The sequence below is a fragment of the Mobula hypostoma genome, chromosome 3, assembly GCF_963921235.1.
Source record: "Mobula hypostoma chromosome 3, sMobHyp1.1, whole genome shotgun sequence".
Classification (NCBI taxonomy): domain Eukaryota; kingdom Metazoa; phylum Chordata; class Chondrichthyes; order Myliobatiformes; family Myliobatidae; genus Mobula; species Mobula hypostoma.
The window spans coordinates 89,932,519-89,952,816 of NC_086099.1; the positions used below are offsets into that span (position 1 = coordinate 89,932,519).

At 40.4% G+C, this 20,298-nt stretch overlaps 1 protein-coding gene across 1 annotated transcript; it reads left to right on the plus strand.

Moving 5' to 3' along the window:
- The first annotated feature begins 9,193 nt into the window (after window positions 1-9,193).
- On the plus strand, window positions 9,194-16,112 carry LOC134344122 (stanniocalcin-like). The gene is made up of 4 exons (XM_063043421.1): window positions 9,194-9,420; window positions 11,747-11,892; window positions 12,745-12,956; window positions 15,578-16,112. Exons 1-4 carry the CDS (start codon window positions 9,282-9,284, stop codon window positions 15,789-15,791), a joined length of 711 nt encoding a protein of 236 aa, XP_062899491.1. The 5' UTR covers window positions 9,194-9,281; the 3' UTR covers window positions 15,792-16,112.
- Window positions 16,113-20,298: the final 4,186 nt, after the last annotated feature.

A 20,298-nucleotide genomic window follows, 5' to 3' on the forward strand; every position in this document is an offset into this window, starting at 1 on the left:
GCTCCCTCCCAAAGGCTACAATCAATACCTTGTCCTTACTGACTTTGAGGTTGTTGTTGCGACACCACTCAACCAGCTGATCAATCTCACTCTTGTATGCCTCCTGGTTACCATCCTGTAGGCAGCTGTCGATTCCAGTGGATCATGGGTTTTCAACTCTGGTGATTGTGTCTTCTCCAGGGCGCAAGCCTGGGTGGGAAGGTTTGAAGAACCAGCTGTTGCCCATGCAGCAGGTTCTCCCTCTCCACGTCACTGATGTAGTCCAAGGGAAGGGCAAGCACCAATACAGCTTGGCACCAATGTCATTGCAGAGGTTGCCACAGTGAAGCTGTAAACATCAGACCGCCTCAGGAAACCCAGCTCTGGATTTCTTCCTTGGGATTTACTCCCGAAGCCTTTCCCGTGGGTGGGTATGGCTGCATGGCATTGAAGGTTTGAAATAAGAGTTTTCCTTCTCCTGGTTACCATCTAAGATTCTGCCAACTACAGGATAATCATGTGAACATTTAGTTAAGAAACAGCTCATTCACGAAGATGTGGCAATAACCACCATTAGCTGCATTTATTACCCATCCCTAATTATCCAAGAACTGAGGAATCTTTTAAAGAAAGACACAATATTAATGAAAATTGATTAAAGCTGGAGCTATTCTTCAGGTCATAAACAAGAGAAAATCTGTAGATTCTGGAAATGCAAGCAACACACACAAAATGCTGGAAGAACTCAGCAAGCCAGGCAGCATCTAAGAACAAAAGCACAGTCCACGTTCCTCTAGTATTTTGCATGTGTTGCTATTCTTCACGACCAGTTAAAAAGCATAACCTTTCTGAAAGGGGTCAAATGTTTATCTGAATGTTCAGTTGAATTAGGGCCGGGGAAACAGTTAACAGAAAATTGAGAATGCTGCAGTACCTGTGGGTCCTGAGACAGGAGATGTGTTCACCAGTCTGGTTTGGGTCTTCACATTAACATTCTAGTTTCTCTGCAAGCTGTTGGAGTTGAGGGTTTGGTGAATTTGGTTAATATTTGGCATACCCATACACTGTCTGTGTTCTGCCTTCGGCACCTTGTGGCTAATCCAAACATGGAGACAGGCTTCTTGCAAATACGAGTGGGAAGGTCTCAATGACTGTGGATTATTTTTACTTCATGGCAACCATCCCAATTAATCAAAATAATTGCAAGTTTTGGTATGTGCCACTTTTAATGATTTTGACGCCCTCATTGCAATACAGCAAATCTAAGACATTTTTTGTCAGGTGTGCACCAAAACCTACAAAATGACACAAATACATGAGTCATGTTTCTTTGGTTCTTTTGAGATGACTCTCTGATCATTGATCAAGTTACCTCATTTGATCGGCGTCTTCTTCCATCCCTATCCATATATCATAAGACAAGGTCATTCGTCCCATCAAGGCTGTTGTGCTATTCCGTCGTGGCTGACTTATTATCCTTCGGTACCCCATTCTCCTGCCTTCTTCCTGTAACCTTTGCCAATCTCATTAATCAAGAACATATTAACCTCCTGTTAAATATACCCAATGACTTGGCCACCACAGCCATCTGTGGCAATGGATTCTACAGATTCATCACACTCCAGCTAAAGGAATTCTTTGTCACCTCTGTTCCAAAGGGATATCCTTCTATGCTGAGGCTGTGCCCACTGGTCCTAGACTCCCCCACTACAGGAAACATTCTCTCCACATCCACTTTATCTAGGTCTTTCAATATTTGATAGGTTTCAATGAAGCACCCCCTTTACTCTTTAAAACGTTTGTAAGTACAGGCCCAGAACCATCAAACATTCCTCATACATTAACTCTTCCATTTCCAGAATCATTCTCCTGAACCTTCTCTGGGTCATCTCCAATGCCAGAACATAATTCTTGGATAAGGGGCCCAAAACTGCTCACAATACTCCAAGTGCAGTCTGCCCAATGCCTTACAAAGCCTCAGTATTACATCTTTGCTCTTATATTTTAGTCCTCCTGAAATGAATGTTAACATTGCATTTGCTTTCTTCACTACTAATTTAACCAGCAAGTTTACCTTGAGGGAATCCTACTCAAAATTCCCAAGTCCCTTTGCACCGCTGATTTCTGAATTTACTCCCATTTAGAAAATAGTCTACACCTTTAACCCTTTTACCAAAGTGCATGACCATACATTTCCCCACACAGTATTCCTTCTACCTTTTATTTGTCTATAAGACCACAAGACCATAAGACATAGAAGCAGAATTAGGCCGTTCTGCCCATCAAGTCTGCTTTGCCATTCCATCATGGCTGATTCCAGATCCACTCAACCCTATACACCTGCCTTCTCGCCATATCCTTTCATGTCCTGACCAATCAGGAAACTATCTACTTCTGCTTTAAGAGGCCTGGACTTGGCCTCTACAGTAGCCTGTGGCAGAGCATTCCACAGATTCACTACTCCCTGGCTAAAAAAAAAATTCTCCGTACCTCTGTTCTAAAAGGCTGCCCCTCAATTTTAAGGCTGTGCCCTCTAGTTCTGGATACACCCACCACAGGAAACATTCTCTCCACATCCACCCTATCTCGTCCTTTCAACATCCAGTAGGCTTCAATGAGATCCCCTGCATTCTTCTAAATTCCAGAAAGTGTATGCACAAAGCTGCCAAGTGCTGTTCATATATTAGCCCCCACATTCCCATAGTAGTCCATTCTCATAATCTGTTCAAGTCCTTCTATAGATTCAATTCTTTCTCAACAATATCTGCCCTCTACCTATCTTTGTATCATCCACATACGAACAAAAAGCCATCATTTCTGCCATCCAGATCATAAACATGAAACGTGAAAAGTAATGAACCCAACATAGATTTTGGCTAGTCAGCGACAGCCAATCAGAAAAATCCTTCTTTAATCTTTGTTCTGTGACAGCCGGCCAAATTTCTGTCCATGTTAGTACCTTTTCTGTAATACCATGGGCTCATATCTTGTTTTGTAGCTTCATATGTAGCATCTTGTCAAAGGTCTTCAGGAAATCCAAATAAACAACATCCACAAATTCTCTTTTGCTTTTCTTGCCTGTTATTTCCTCAAAGAATTCCAAAAGATATGCTGGCAAGATTTCTCCTTAAAGGAGCCATGCTGACTTTGGACTAGCTTATCATTTGCCTCCAAGTCTCCAAGTACCCTAAAATCTCATCCTTAATTATGGACCCCAATATCTTGGCAACGACTGCAGACCCATAATTTCCTGTCTTTTGCCTCCCTCACTTCTAAAAGAGTGGAGTCATATGTGCCATTTTCCAGTCATCTGTAGTCATTCCAGAGGTCACTACTAATGTCTCAGAATCTCTTCAGCTACCTCTTTCAGAATCATTGGGTGTAGTCCATCTAGTCCAGAGCACATATAGGGAACTGCATAGGAAGCAGAAAAGTAGGATCTCAACGGTAGTAATCTCTGAATTGCTGCCTGTGGCATGCATTAGTGAGGGTAAGAATAGGATGATATGGCAGTTGAATGTGTGGCTGAAGAATTGGTTCAGGAGCCAGGGTTTCAAATTAGTCGATCATTGGGATCTCTTCCGGAGAAGATATGACTTGTACAGAAGAGATGGTTTACACCTGAACTCAAGAGGGACCAATATCCTTGCAGGCAGGTTTGCGAGAGCTGTTGGGGAGGATTAAAAACAGTTTGACCAAAGTATGGGAACCACAGCTCCCTGACTATAGCCTTGGTTAAGAATAGGAACAGACAGTATGGGAAAAGTTTTAATTGAGAGAAGGTGAATTATAACGCAATTAGGCTGGAACTTGGGAACAAGATTGGGAACAGATGCAAATGAAAATGTAGAGTCTGTTTGTGGAGCATTTTCATGGGGTTCTGAATACTTTGTCCAATTCAGGCAGGGAAAGGATGGTAGTCTTAAGAAAGCATGGTCGACAAGTGATGATGAACGTCTAGTCAAGAGGAAGAAGCATACCCAAGGTTTAGGAAGCAAGGACCAGACGGTGTTTTAAAAAGTTACAAGCTAATTAGGAAGAAGCTTAGGAATTGTCCCAGGAGAGCTAGAAGGGAGCATAAGAATGCCTTGATGTGTAGGATTAAGGAAAACCCTAAGGTATTCTACCTGTACAAGAAGAACAGAAAGTTGATTAGAGTGAGGGTAGCATCAATCAGAGATAAAAGGAAAAGCAATGGCTAGACTTAGAGGAAGTAGAGTAGTTCCCTACTTTGCTTTAGTATTCACCAGTGAGAGAACATTCACGAATGTGAGGACAGCATGAAACAGGCTGATATGCTGGAAAATATTGCTGATCAGACAGATATTAGGATAGATAAGCTCCCAGGGTCAGATGGTTTATACTTGGGTTACTGTAGGAAGTGATAGAAGAGATTACTGTACTTTTGGTGAAAATCTTTACCTCCTCATTGACCACAGGTGTAGCACCAGAAGATTGGAGGATGACAAATGTTTTTGCTTTGCTCAAGAAAGTTAATAAGCATAACACTGGGAATTTTGAATAAGTGAGTCTTATGTCAGTGGTGGGTAAATTACTGGAGAGGATTCTTAAAGACAGGATTTACAAGAATTTAACGAGGCGTAGTCTGATTGGAGATACAGTAATCAGCATGGCTTTGGGGGTGGCAGCTCATGCTTCATGGGCCTGATAGAATTGTTTGAGGAAGCAACAAAACAATTTGATGAAGGTAGAGTAATACACAAAATGCTGGAGGAACTCAGCAGGTCAGGTAGCATCCATGAAGAGAAGTAAAAAGTCAACATTTTGTTTTGAGACCCTGAATCAGGAGTGGAAATGAATGGAACAGAAGCCAGAATGATCCTGTTTGCCTACTACTGAGTACTCTTGTTCAATAACCGTGAAACATTTTGCTTCCAACAATAAAAATAAATGTCTTTCTGCAGATTACACCAGATGTGGAAAGTGATACATGTCTGGAAAACACAACTTGTGATCTACATGACAACTTCTATGAAATCTGCAAGGTTTTCTTCAAAATGGTGGCAATATTCATGTACAGATAACTCTTGAAACATTGTGAGTAGTTACTTGAACTGGGTCAGATCAATTAACTAAGTTACTTTAAATGGGAAGTTGCAGAGTTTCTCTTAGACTGAAAAACTGAATTAGTAGTTTCTGTGATCAATGTGAATTTCTTTGCCACTAAATAAAATGTGAGCTTTTGAATGTATGTTGCCAGTTGAGGTGTGGTACATTGAATAAATCAATGGAATTTGTAATTCCTTCCCTATCAAGAGTTGCTGTTGCAAGTGATAATCGAAAAGGCATTAAGTCGTATTCAGTTTGCTCAAAATTGGCGCTTGTATCAGTTCAACTTGCATTATTAAATCCAAAGTCTCTGGATAATTGTAGTTATATCTGCAGGAAATCTTCTTATATGGGTAAGTTTTTGATGGTTTTGTCTTGTGGTGAGTGAATTTTGGATTAGAAGACATAACAGTGCTATGGTATTTCAAATTGATAGAAAGGCCAATTAGGGCAAGACTTTGTCTCTGCTACGGATGTACCTCGTCTGCTAGATGGATATTAATTTTAGGTCAATTTTTGGAAATGGAGTAACTGATTTTATGTCTTCAGTAGAAAATGGTTCTCTAAATTTTATAACCTGAGCCAATTATTTTCCAGCTCCTGCTGTCAGATGCAATTCTAAGAAATTACTAATAACTTCAAGCTACCGTGATGTTGACATAACTCCCTGAAAAAGTTAACCATGATTAAACTTTAATCTGCATCACTTGGTTATCTGAGCTGCTACTAAAAAACCTGTTTTACTCTAATTGACCACATTGGTATAGCAGTACCTGAATGTTTAGCTGTCCCGAATCAAACTGCAAATTCTGCAAATAACAGCAATGCTGGCACCGCTCAGTGTGCCGGGGAGTGATGGTGAAAGGAGATGGTATTCTTATTACTTTCAGAAATTTCGATTTATTCTTCTCATCTACCTAATGATCTATGCCTCAGCAACATCTTGCCCTGCATCTTTGGTGTCTATGCCGTTACAGGGAATTTACTCCAACTTGCATATGCTGCTTGAAAGCTTTTAAGAACTGCTGAGATGTTGTCATTTAGTCCCAATTAACCGATTGATCAGCTTTTGTAAATTGTACTCACAAGTTTCCCTGGAACTGCCAGCCCTTCACAAATTCACTTAGTTCTTACATCCGGGCTTATGCCTCAAGTTGCATGAGGCTGAATTTGTGAAGGCCTGGCAGTTCCAGGGAAACCTATGAGTACAATTTACAAAAACTGATTTAAAATCTTTGCAACCGTGAAGTAACCAAGTGATGTTGCCATCAATTTAGTTTACTCACTAACACGCTGTGTTTCAATCTTAGTCAGGAGCAGTTTGAGGAATGAGATGTTATATCTTCACCTGTAAATGGGGGTAGACTTACTCAAACATGAGAAAGTCTGCAGATGCTGGAAATGCAATGCAAAACGGTGGAAAGCCTCAGCCTGAAACATAGACTGTTTATACTTTTCCATAGATGCTGCCTGACCTGCTAAGTTCCTGCAGTATTTTGTGGTGTTGGGTGCAGTCTTATGCATTTTGTATATTGTGCTGACTTTCAAATATTGAGCAGTAATAAGAAATACTACCAAGAGCCCATGGTTTAATTCACAAACAGAACTGCTGTTGGGCATAGCTTGTCCATGGCTGTTTACCAGACAGAAGAAGCAGACAGCAGATTATAGCTGAAACAGATTGACCGAATTGGACTTGTGATCTTCAAATTTGTCATGGGATTTTGGCTTTTCAAATTTGACTTATCAAACCCTGTATTTTCATATAATGTGCCAACTGTATTTGGAGTAGCAACTATCTAATTTGATAAAAGCCAATTAGAAAAGAATAGCCTGGTTAGTTGTAACGCAGCCTAAAAAAATACTATCTTTCCACTAGGAAATTCCCATTTTTAACGGCAGTCAGGACCTCTTTTTATCTCCCACAACCTTCGGCCTAGACACACACAATGTGAAACAGATAGCGCGTGTGTCAGGAGGAAAATATTCTCCACCGGTATCTAATCTTCACAATATGTGTTCAAAATAGAGACAAAACACAGGGGAAATCAGGCCATTAGCACATTCCAAGATGAAACCATTTTGTCTTTCAAACTTCATTTTATTTTAGCATATATCAAGGAGGAATAAATTTTAACTATTTCCTTACACTTAGAGAATAATCAGCATTTCAAGTCTAAAATTTAGAAAGTCCTCCTGAATTTTCCAAACAGTGGAGGATGTGTCTACCATATTTGGATTAAACTATCCCAGAGGAGGCTTCAAATACAGAATTTCAATTCTTGGAACTCTAAGTAACATTTTTAATAAACTGAGATCCTTCCAAAAATGCATTTCCAACTCTATCCCAGTGTGGTTACACTGGGACATTATTTGATTCATACAGCCATGAACACTTCCAGCTGAAGAAATGTGTGACTTTTCAAGGAGGGTTGGTGTGCACAGTTTTGAAGTAATGGAGCTCAGATTCTATTACTGCAAGGGCCGAACTACAAGCAAGGTCCACCACACAGAATTGGACCACCCTTCTCTCCTTTCTGCTGATGCTGGTCTCAGACATGGATGAGATGTCAGCATCACATTTATTGCAGAATGTAAAATAATAATGCATAAACCTTGCTGGAAAGGAAATATGTGAAATATAAGTAAGTCCTGTTTGATTATGGTAATGGCACTACTAATGCCATAAGAAGCCATCTACAATCTCAGAGACACAAGTGATTCTGCAGATGCTGGAATTCTAGAGCAACACACACAAAATGCTGGAGCAGTTCAGACAGTTGTGTCTATAGAGAGAAATAAGCATCATCAGGGGAGTAGACAAAGCCAGAATACAGAGTAGGAGAAGGGTGAGGATTACAAAATGGTAGTTGATTAGTGAGACCAGGTGAGGAAGAAGAAGGATTGGTGAGGAAGGAAGAGAATGAAGTAAGAGGCTACGAGGTGAAAGGGCTGAAGGAGAAATAATCTGATAGGTGAAAACAGTGCAATAAAGGGAAAGGGGTTGAGAACCAGAGCAAAGTCATGAGAGCAAGAGACAAGAGAAGGTTTGAGAGCTTCTCAATTCAGGCACTGTGTATCACTTGTTTGTGCTTCATGTCAAATGTTGTAAATTTAACATTTTGCTTAAGTATCTGCAAGGTGGATTAGGGGAAGGAAACAGAGATCAGATATACATATCTGTGCTCTCCCTTGGTCTCAACAGTTTTCACACAAGGCTCTTTACGCATCACTTTACTGTGGCAGCAACTTCCACTCATGAAGTATATTTACATCGTTTATTTGTCAGTTTAATCTCTATTTGAATTAACTGCAGTTTTATGTATCTATAAATGGATGTATCATTTATTTTATTTAGTTAGCACTTTTGACTTTTTCCCAGTTTCTCTGATGATTCAGCCAGTTGATGGGACAATTTACCAGAAGTGCATCAGGATAATCCTTGGGCAGTGCATTGGTTCCCGTTCTGTGTGGTCTAGTTACTGATGGCAGTGAACTCTGCCTTGTGGAAAGGCTGCGGTCCTGATAATCAAGATGGCAATCACAACACACAAGATGTGATCGGCTATAATTTTACCTATTGTCCACTATAGTCCACGTTCACTGTATTAGTGCAGCAAATATGACACATGAGCTAGGATAACCAAGAATAAACCACAACATTGCCACAATCATTAATTGTATGAGTGACTTAAAGGACAGGATGGCAATATTATTCTCACATTTCTGGTCATTGGCATCAAGATTCAGGATGGAGTACCTTATGAGCAAGAACGCACACAATGCTTCTATTTGTTAAGTAGGCAATGATTAGACCACCTCTGGAGGCTGTTTTTATGAGACAGATTTTACTGGTAACTCTGACCCTACATGGCGTCTTTGTATTTTTTTAATATATCCATTCACTTGATGTGACAATATGTTGCATAGCCTGTATTTAATAATGTTGTTTTAATTCCCCAAGAACCGAGCAATCCGTTAAAGAGAGACACAACGTTGCCGAAAAGCGACGCAAGCTGGGCCTATCTTGCGAACCATTTAAAAGTCATAACATGCCTGAAAATGAGCTGTGTGGTCAGTTGATTGGGAAGGGCAGTAATTAGCGAAAATGTTTTAAAATGTCACACCTGGGCACTGAAGCTGATAGATTGGGTCTTCTGGACGATAAAACTGAAGTACCTTTATAAGACGGGGTTTCTCCTTGTTTCTTAAAGTGCTGTTGTGCCGCTGAGATGCAGGCTCGGATGGGGTTGTTGCTTTTCACCCTGTGCTGCGGGGTCGCCCTAGCGGCGGCTGCGGGCGTGGCGGAGCAGAAGGACAGCCGCACCACCGGTGACCCGGCGGAAAAGCGGATGGACAGATACCGTGCAGGTGAGCAGAGGGCAGAGGCTGTCCCGGACACGGACTGGACAGCAGCTGGATAACGCTGCTGTGTGAGCGGGTCTTGAGACAGCAGCTGTGTTCACCAGTCTGCATTAAGTCTTTCAGGTTCATATTATACATTTTTTTTAGGCGCATGGAGAGAGGTGTGCAACCACAGGCAGTTTAGAAATTAACTTTATTTGACTTTATTTTCACACCATTTAGTTAATCCGCATGTGTTACACAGGCTTGTTGCAAACACGGGAAGAATAGTCGTATCGGGGTTGCTTAGTAATAGGACAAGGTCGATCTGATTATTGTTGATTGTTCACAAAATTGTCGATTTCTGAAAGAAAGCTACAGAGAGTGGTAAAATTAGTCAGCTCAATCATGGAAACTAGCCTCCTAGTATCCAAGACTGAGCGGTGCCTCAGAAAGACAGCGTCCGTCATTAAGGACCACCATCACTCAGGACTCGTCCATTTCTCATTGTACCATCAGGTAGGAGGTACAGGAGCTTAAAGGCACACACTCAGCGATTCAGGAACAGCTTCTTCCCCTCCGCCATCGGATTCCTAAATGAATATTGAACCCTTGAACTCTACCCCACCTTTTTTCTGTTTCTGTACTATTTTCATTTAACTGTTTAATATGCGTATATTTACTGTAATAGGTTTACTTATTTATTTTTTTTCTATATTATCATTGTACTGCTGCCAGAAAGTTACCAAATTTCAGGAGATATGTCGGTGATATTAAACCTGCTTCTGATTCTGATTCTGAAAACGGGTGCTTTGGTATGTATCACGTAGAAGGATGCCGGCTGATATAATAAAGCTAAATTTTTGTTGTTTTGCAGAACTGTGCGTGAAAACACGCCCGACAGCATAACTGTGGGGTGGAGTTTATTATGGTCTTTCCGAGCCTGTTGGGTCGTTGATTGTTCGGGATAATCTATCTACCTCGCTGTCATTTTTCCGAACTATCCACTTCCAGAAACCCGAATTCATTCAAAACTGTACCGATACCTGATTCTGCACATTTAGAAGACTAAATAGAAGATTTATCTCTGCATGAAGATTCTTTCCTAAACGGCCGACTCCTGGTTCTTGTCTCTTCAGAGAGGAGAAAGTCCTCCCCGCAAACAACCTATTGATCCCGATCAAAAGCTGCAATGAAATCTCCCCCGTTCTTAAATCTTCAACATAGACTGAGTATATTAAATTATAGTCTGGCAAAACTACCATTCCAAGAACCACACTAGTGAGTCTTCACTTCACTTGTGGTAGGGCCCGTCAAGTTAGCAAGGGGATTATCAACACTGAGAGCTGTCTCTCCAAAGTGCCTCCTCTCTCAGTATAACTGAAGTAAGATGGCAGGAGGAGGAATTTCTTTATCCGGAGAGTGGCGGGCCTGTGGAGTTCTTTGCCACAGGCTGATGTTGAGGCCAAGTCTTTATGGATATTTAAGGCAGAGATTGATGAGAGCATGAAGGGATACGAGGAGAAGGCAAATGGTTGAGGCTGAGCGGAACATTGGATCAACCATGCTGAAATGGCAGAGCAGACTCGTTGGGCCAAATGCCTAATTCTGCTCCCCCATCTGATGCTCTTCTGTTGACTCGTCCATGTACACCAGACAGTTATTCATATGTTGCACCTAATTCTGGATTGTAATTTGGGAATAGGAATATCCAGGTACTTCTGAGCACTCATCAGTTTCTGCTTTTGTACAGCAGATTAGATAACTTCACATTTTTCTACATAATATTGCATTTGTAATTTTGCAATTGGCAACATCCCCTTGATGCCTTTCTCTTTCACTGACCCTCAATCCCACCTAATTTTGCATTAAGACCAATGGTAGAGAAAGCGCTTGGTCGATTAATAGCTGAAATTTAAAGTCAGTTTGCCTCATCTGAGCCATTTAATGCACGTCTGTGTATTGCCTTCAAATGAATTTGAAACACAGTTACTGGCCTAATATTCATGCCCTTACTCAAGCGCTGCTGAAAATCCAATGACTCTCTCCCAGGCCTCCCTCAATCTGTTATTAGTCTCGTTCTATTGATCTGTCCAACATGAGTAGTTTATATTTGCTGAATCCTGTTCTCCAGGGCCTTTCATCTCCGTATCCTTCATTACAGACTTCCCACTCAGTTCAAGTTCTCTTTGTTCTCCCTCAGGCAGAGCAGTTGTATTGAAATCATATCTGTACCTAAGTGCTCAAATGTGTAATTTGGATCCTCAATAGAACCTGAATATTTTAATAATTAGTGGTAGAATATCTCAGTTTTGTTTATCAGTAATTGAGGAAGCTATTCTGCTTTCAACAGTCCAAATAAGAGTCTGTCTGCAGCTTGCAGAAGATGAGGAATGTGATACCTTTGCGTGTCTGAAAAACATGACCTGTGATGTAGAAGACGACTTGAATGAAATCTGCCTGGACTACATGCAGACTGCAACCAATCTTGATTCACATGTAAGTGTGGAGATATTTTCACTTGGAATTCACTCTGAATTGGTAGTAGTTGTGGTCATAGTGAATTAGTTTGCAACTGAGTAAAGCTTGAGATTTGGAACAGATCTGAAAATGGAATACTCGTTTACAACAGTGGTGTAGTAAATTAACTGAATGGAGGAAAACTATACTTCCTTCCCTGTCTGGAGTTAACTGTTAAGGTGCTTGGAAGTATGTACAGAGAAGACGTCAGGGGTAAGTCTTTTCTGGAGAGTAGTGAGTGCGTGCAATGGGCTGCCGGCAACAGTGGTGGAGGCAGACACGATGGGGTCTTTTAAGAGATTCCTGGATAGGTGTATGGAGCTTAGAAAAATAGAGGGCTATGGATAACCCTAGGTAATTTCTAAATTGTGGGCCAAAGGGCCTGTATTGTGCTGTAGGTTTTCTACGTTTCTATGTTAGAAGTCACATTGAAGAAAGCATTAAGAATTGTTCAAATTATTGAAAACGAGTACATGTAATGGTACATCTGATGCTTTGCATTTCTTTCCTTATGGATAATTGTAACTAATTCTAAATGTTTGTTGAGTATGCAGAAGTTCTCAACTGCTTTGTCCTGAGCTCAGTGCCTTTGGGATTAAAAGTAATACTGCAATGGTATTTCAACCTGCTGGAAGGGTCAAAGAGAGTGTTTGCACTCCAAGCTTCTCTCTCTGTTATAGATTAACTCAGTCTCCTAGGTGAACATAAGTGTATTTATAGAAATTGAGTAGCTGATGTACTTAGAGTGTACTATTGCTTCAACTGTATGATGTTGCAACTGACCAAGAGAAAGTAGAAATCCCTTGACTTGTGTAATTTGTCCCCATCCAGGGAAAACAATTCACCAAAGACATCCTGAAGTGCAGTGCCCTTGGGATCAAGTCCAGATTCAGCAGCAGTAACACCAGTTGTAGAGCATTGCAAAGGATGCTAATCTCTGTGCAAGCAGAATGCTACCGGCTACATAACATCTGTCCTGTAACAGAAACGAATCTGGAACACTTAGTAAACATGATAGATCTTCACAAATTACTCTTCAATGCGTGAGTCAATATTGTTTTTATTGCATGTATTCAGTGGTGTAATTCAAGCTAGAACTTGATCAGTTTGTAATGTGTAAACGTGTATTATTTGTTTCAACTTCCTTGCCAGGGCTTTCTTCTTTTCAAATCTTTCTATTGTTATATTATACAGAAAAAAATAACATGAGTACATTGAAGTAACAACACTTACAATGTTTCAAAAAAGACATTAACTTAAAGATTGAAAATAAATTTTGTGATAACAAAAAAAAACCCTACTAAGCAGAAAAGTGAGAAAAGAAAAAGAACGCATTAGGTGTACAACCCCGGAGTCATGTGTCATACAACAAGCTTCTAAAAATAATCATCAAACCGCCAGCAAGAAAAGAAAATATACTAAAAAAATTACAATTAGATCGTGAAAAAATTATTATCAATTAGCTCAAATTATAATTACGAGCAAATGAGCCCCATCTTTTCTCAAAATCAGTATCCATTGTAGGATTTAAGCAGCAGTTAAAATCCCCACCCATTATCAGCATATATTCATTTAAATCAGGCAGTAAAGCAAATAACTTTTAAAAAAAGAAGGATCATCTAAGTTAGGACCATACAATTTAATCAAAACAACTTTTCCGTTACAGATTGTTCCTTTAACAATTAAAAATCTACCATTAGAATCCGATTCAATATCCTCTTGAATAAATATATTAGGTTTAATAAAAATAGTCATGCCTTTTGTTTTACTCGGAGAAGTAGAGTGGAATTGCAAACCATTCCACCATCCAAAAAATCTACTTTGATCTCCCATCCTGATATGTGTCTCTTGAGCAAAAATTATACAAGGTTGGAATCGGTTAATAATTTTAAAAGTCTTTTTTCATTTAATAGGATGATTCCAACCACGTACATTCCAATTTATTATATTAATCTGTTTAAATACCATACTATAATTTTATTCTACTTTATACATGCAAAGAGCACATACTAATATGGGATGATCAAAAATGGCGTTGATGAAGAGTACAACCACATAAAAAACAAGCACGCTCCGGAACCACCCAATGGGAAAAAACTCCCAACTCTAAACCCACCCACCCACACCCGGAAGCCCAAAAAATGCAAGCGATCTACGATAGAGTTCAAAGCTGCTGACCGCTTTGTCTGTGCTTTCTTTCCCTCCCCCAAGTTAGTAAAAAAGTAGAGTGACCTTGTAAAAAAAACATTAAAGTCTCAGCAAAAATAAGGTATTTACTTTCCATCGACTAATAAACAAGAAAGAACCAAAATAATGTTATCTCTTAGAGAGAAAAACCAGCACCATCTTTAAGTTTAATATTAATTCCCTAAAAAAGCATTAAATTCAATTATAAAATGTTACAATAAAACAGAAAAATATATAAAAAGCCCTTTTAGTAGGAAAAAACTACCCATCAGCTGATTAAAGAAAGAAACAAACCAAGTATTAAATTAAAGGAGCAAATTCCCTTATCTTCTTCTCTGAGTCATCGAATATTCAGATGATCATTTAGACAGACATACTTAAGCCATAAATCTTTTCAAAGGAAAACCAACAATATGCAATAATGAACAACTCTCCTTGTCTTCTTTAATTAATCTCTCAATGAAATATACAAATGATCTTTATAAATCTTCTTTCCAAAATGTGAATACTATACAGATAGCCAAACAGACTTTCAGATAATTCATTCAGTAGTGGCGTCAGTAACAGCGACGGGTATAGCCTGAACAAAGTCCAGTGCAGCTTTTGGATCAAAAAAAAGTACGAGGAACAGAATTAGCAGGAAAAACTTTAATTCTTGTCAGATACCTCAAAGAGGGAAAAAATTCTTTATCATATGCTTGTTTCATTACCAGGGCAAAATTTGATCTTTGTTCCATTATCTCTCTTGTATAATCTTCATAAAACCAGAGCTCAGATTCCATAATGGCACAATGGAAACAATGTTTGATACAGTTGTCTTTAACAAATGAGGTGCCTCCTGGCATCTAGTTATGTGAATTCAAATGGGAGTTCTTGATTTTGTACGCAATTTGTAACAGAAGTTTATTAGAAAAAGCTCTAACATAGCAAAATAACATCTTGGGACTGAATGTTGTAATCCTACATTTAAGTGAATACAGGATCTTTCTACCTAGTTGAGAACTTTGAAACAAACACATGAAATTTGGAATATGTCCCTAGTAACTTCAGTTCTTGGAAATGTAGTGAGCCATATTTCCAATAGACACATATTCTTTCAAAAGGTGCAATAGTCAATTGTCTATTTAGATTAATTAGAGTTTCTTGGCTTTGCAAAAGATTCTGAAGAAACATATGACACTTCAGGGAAGGATTGTGGACAGAATGAAGTTTATGAAATGACTCTATATTACCCATTACTAGCAAGATCCTTCATGCCACCGTGTCGTTCCTGTGATGCGGGCCAAGTATGGTTTGTGTGGCTAATTTGCAATTGCATAAGGAGACTACCAGACATTTATTTCAGTAGTAAGACTATACTATCAGATTTGTTGCTGAATATATTGTTCATGAACTCTGCTGCATGGTCCAACTTAAAGCTATTGCAACTGCCAGTAATTACTTGATGCAAATGTAATGCATAATTCCTTTTTAACAGGGCCTACGTGGAATATGTGAGGGGCCTTTTTGACTGTGGGGAAAAAGTTATTGCTGCCATACGAAGTCATCTACAAGTTCAACTTGGTCCAACTTTGGAGATTTTTAGGCATTTATGGCAACAGTCTTGCACTAGGGAGAGTACAACCCCAGCAACTGTTTCTGTAGACATTAATATAACAGATGAAACCATTCAAAGAGGCAACTGGAAGTGAGGAAACTATGGAGCCTGGGTAGTTTTAAATATTGTGGGATACAGTAATGATAAGATGTAAGTGCATTTGATCTTTCCCCATGAGTCTGGTGTTAATATTTCGTTCCTTACGAGAATGATCAAAACTCCTAAAATTAGCACTTGATCCTCATCAAATATCACTAATTACTGTAGATGGTCATTTGGATATTTTATCACTGTGTATCTGATTCTGATTGTATTACTTGTAAACTTTGTAGGAACTGGAAAAAAAGTTGTAGGAATATTGTAGAAATGTTTATTTTTACTTCTTGAATCTATTAAACTTGAAAAGGAACCAGTATTATTTATTTCTATTTGATTGAAATTATCTACAATTAGAGACTCTAGGAGTATATGAATTAACCTTAGACCAAGAAGATTGATGTTAGTGACTAAAATGAACATGAAAACCTGAAGTCATGCAGCTGGCAAAATCAGTGATACTCACTTGTCAAAGCTTTCAAACTGCGACCGTTGATCTTCAAGAAAGGGAGGATCATTGTAAGGGATCATTTTCGTCTTGTTTCACAGCACTCATTTGAGTAACTCATAACTGTTCCCTGTGCTTAATGGTCTGATTTTCCCTCAGTGAGCTGCAGTGCATAGATTAAGTGAAAATATTTTTCTGAACAAGCAGCTAGCAATGAATGAGCTAAACATCCAGTTTATCCCACAGCATGAGTTGGCCCAAGGAGAGATTACTAGTATATTAAAAATGTGAGAAAAGATTATCTCAAGAATTTCAGGGGTTTATTCATACTTAAGTGTATTGGACTAATGGCAATAGAATGTTTGCCTTTCAGTGAAGGCATGAAGGAGTAGGGAAGTGTCATTGATGAGGTACAAGAAGGATATAGAGCCTAGTGGCACGGTGTCACCTTTCTCTCCATGTCAACAAAACCAAAATGTCCTCAGGAAGCAGCCTGGATTGCAACACTCTTTCCGTATCAATGCTGTTGAAGTGGTTCAGAGCTTCAAATTTCTATGCACAAATTTCGCTGGTAACTGGACCTAGTCCAGTGAGATAGACACTATGGCCAAGAAAGAACACTAGCAACTCTCCTTCCTCAGAAGGCTAAGGAAGTTCAGCATGGCCTAACCAATTTTCAGAGATGTACCACGGAAAGTCCAAATTTCAAAATAAATTTATCACCAAAGTACCTATACGTCCTTATATGCTACCCCGAGATTCACCTTCTTGCATGCTTTTATAGTAGTTACAAAGAAACACAGTGGAATCAATCAAAATCTGTACGCCAAATAGAAAGACAGATAAATAACTAATGTGCATAATAAAACAACCTGTGCAATAATAAATGAATAAATAAATAAATAATACTGACAAAATGAGTTGTAGAATCTTGAAAGTGATTCCATAGGTTGTGGAATCAGTTCAGTGTTGAGGTGAGTTAAGTTAACCACACTGGTTCAGGAGCCTCATGGTTGAAGGGTAATAACTGTTCCTGAAACTGGTGTGTGGGATCTGAGGCTCCTGTTCCTCCTTCCCAATGGTAGCAGTGGGGAGAGAGCATGGTTTTGAAGATGGGGGTCCTCGGTGATGGATTTATTGTGGCAGCATTCCATATAGATATGCTCAATGGTGGGGAGGGCTTTTCCTCGGATGATCTGGGAAGTACTCACCACTATCCTAAAGAATCCTATCCAAATGCATCACAGCTTGCTATGGCAACTGGAGTGAGCAAGGCTAAAAGATATCACAGAGCATTGTCCCTTCCCGCTAATCTCCTTCCCGGCACTTATCCCTGCAAGCAGCCAAAGTACTACACCTGCCCATTCACCTCCTACCTCACCTCCACTCAGAGCCCCAAGTCCTTCTAGGTGAGGCAATACTTCACCTGTGAATCTGCTGGAGTCATTTATTGTGTCCAGTGCTCTCATTGTATCCTCCTCGACATTGTCGAGACCCATCGTAAATTGGGAGTCTGCTTTGTGGAGCACCTCTGCTCCATCCACCAAAAGTGGAACTTTCCGGTGGCCAGACGTTTTAATTATGATTCCTATTCCTGTTCTGACATATCGGTCCACGGCCTCCTCTTGGGCCAAGATGTGGCCACCCTCAGGATGGAGGAGCAACACCTTATAATCCATTTGGGTAGCCTCTAACCTGATGGCATGAATGTGGATTTTTCCTTCCAGTAAAAAAAGATAACTCTCTCCCTCCCATCTTCTTCTACTCCCCTCTCTGGCCTCTTAACTCTTCTCACTTGCCTGTCACCTCACCCTGAGTCCCCTCCTCCTTCTCTTTTTCCTATGGTCTACTTTCCTCTCTGAGCAGATTCCTTCCTCTCCAGCTCTTTATCTTTCCTGTCCACCCGGCTTCACCCATCACCTTCTAGCTATCCTCCTTCTCCTCTCTCCTCCCCATTTTATATTCTGGTATTTTCCTCCTTCCTTTCCTGTCCTGAAGAGGAGTCTCAGCCTGAAATGTCGACCGCTTATTCATTTACACGGACACCGCCTGGCTTGCTGAGTTCCTCCTGCATTTTGCGTGTGTTGCTTTGAACACACTCCAGTCTGTCATGCAGCCAAGTCTGCCATCAGTGACATGGCTGACCTTTCCCACTGCCTTGTAAACACAGCAAACATACAGGTACCCACGTACACTGGTCATTCTTCTCCATCTTCCATTGGTCAGAAGATTCAACAGCTTAAGAACATATACCACCACCAGACTCCAGGACAGCTGCCAGCCCACTGTTACAAGACTGCTGATACTATGAAGATGAACTCCTGATCTCTCAGTCCCACTTGTCATGGCTTTTGCAGCTTAATCATTTACCTGGCATTGCAATTGCTCAGGAACTTTAACACTATATTCTGTCTCCTCTTACTGCATTGCCTTGCCTTATTTACCAACTGACTGTACGTACGTATGTATTGAATGATCTGCTTGGACATCATGCCAACAGATATTTATTGTATCTCAGTACATGTGATGACAGAAAATATAAAGCCCAAGATGGAACACATCTGAAGCACTGTGTAAGGACCATTTGTATTAGACAGTCTTCTCTGGTAATAGTAAGAGGAACCAACATTTCTGTTCCTTTTTATTTGTTTATACAAGAGGATGTGGCAATAGCTGGCATTACCTGAATTTACCTGCATTTATTACCAGATACTAATTGCACAAGAACCGAGGAATCAGTTCATGAGAGACCCAACATTGTCAAAAAAACAATGCAAGCTGGAGCTCTCTGATTCCGATTCCGATACAGAATCATTTATCACATGTACGTTGAGGCTAGAGAAGAGGGAAACTGATAGGAGAGGATGGAAGGACATGGGAGCTGATGGGTAGGTAAGGAGATAAGGTGAGAGAGGAAAACAGGAATGGGGAAAGGTGAAGGATGGGGTGGGCAATTACCGGAATTTCGAGAAGTCGACGTTCGTGCCATCAGGTTGGAGGCTACCCAGACAGAATATAAGGTGTTGTTCCTCCAACCTGAGTGTGACAGTAGAGGAGGCCATGGACTGACATGTCGGAAAGCATGTGGGAGGTAGAATTGAAATGGGTGGCTTCTGAAGATCCTGCTTTTTGTGGCAGATGGAGCAAAGATGCTCGGTAAAGCAGTCTCCCAATCTGTTGCCACCAGCAACTTTAATGTGCATTGCTTGAATTTCCAGCATCTGCAGAATTCCTCGTGTTTGCGTTCCCAATCTGTGTTGAGTCTCATTGATATACAGGTGGCTACACTGGGAGCACGGGTTACAGTAGATCACCCCAACAGGTGAAGTGCTGGCTCACCTGGAAGGACTGTTTGGGGCCTTGAATGGTGGTGAGGGAGGAGGTGAGGGGCAGGTGTGGCTCTTGTTCCACTTTCAAGGACAAGTACGAGGAGGGATATCAGTGGATTTGTGGAGGGACAAGTAGACAATGGAATCACATAGGGAGCGATCCCTTCATAAAGCAGGAAGTTGGGGGAAGGGATAGACGTGCTTGGTGGTGGGATCCCATTGGAGATGGCAGAAGTTACGGAGAGTTACGTGCTAGACGTGATAACTAGTGGGGTGGTAGGTGAGGACAGGAGGAATCCTATCCCTGGTGTGGCAGTGGGAGGATGGAGTGAGGACAGTTATCTGTGAAATGGAAGAGATGTGGGTGAGGGCAGTGTTGTTGGGGGAGGAAGTGAAGTCCCTCTCGTTAAAGAAGGAGTACTTCTTGGTATTTCTGGAACATCTCATTTTTTACCAACAGAGCCACACCACTCTCTTCGCTTACTTGTCTGTCCTTTCAATACAGTTTATATCCTTGGGCATTAAGCTCTCAGGTATAATTTTCTTTCAACCATGGTTCAGTGATGCCCTGATGTCATACCTACCAATCTGCAACTGTGCTATAGGTTCATCTACCTTATTCTGTATACTGCATGCATTCAAATATAACACCTTCCGTCCTGTATTCAACATCCTTTTCAATTTTATGCCCCTTTTACAATGCAACTCATTCTACTGACTGCTATTTT

Excerpts from the sequence above, each read along its gene's own strand:
- LOC134344122 (XM_063043421.1), top strand. The coding sequence starts at position 9,282 with ATGCAGGCTCGGATGGGGTTGTTGCTTTTCACCCTGTGCTGCGGGGTC. Across the intron at positions 9,421-11,746 it reads GATGGACAGATACCGTGCAG|TCCAAATAAGAGTCTGTCTG; the intron begins GTGAGCAGAGGG and ends TGCTTTCAACAG. Across the intron at positions 11,893-12,744 it reads CAACCAATCTTGATTCACAT|GGAAAACAATTCACCAAAGA; the intron begins GTAAGTGTGGAG and ends GTCCCCATCCAG.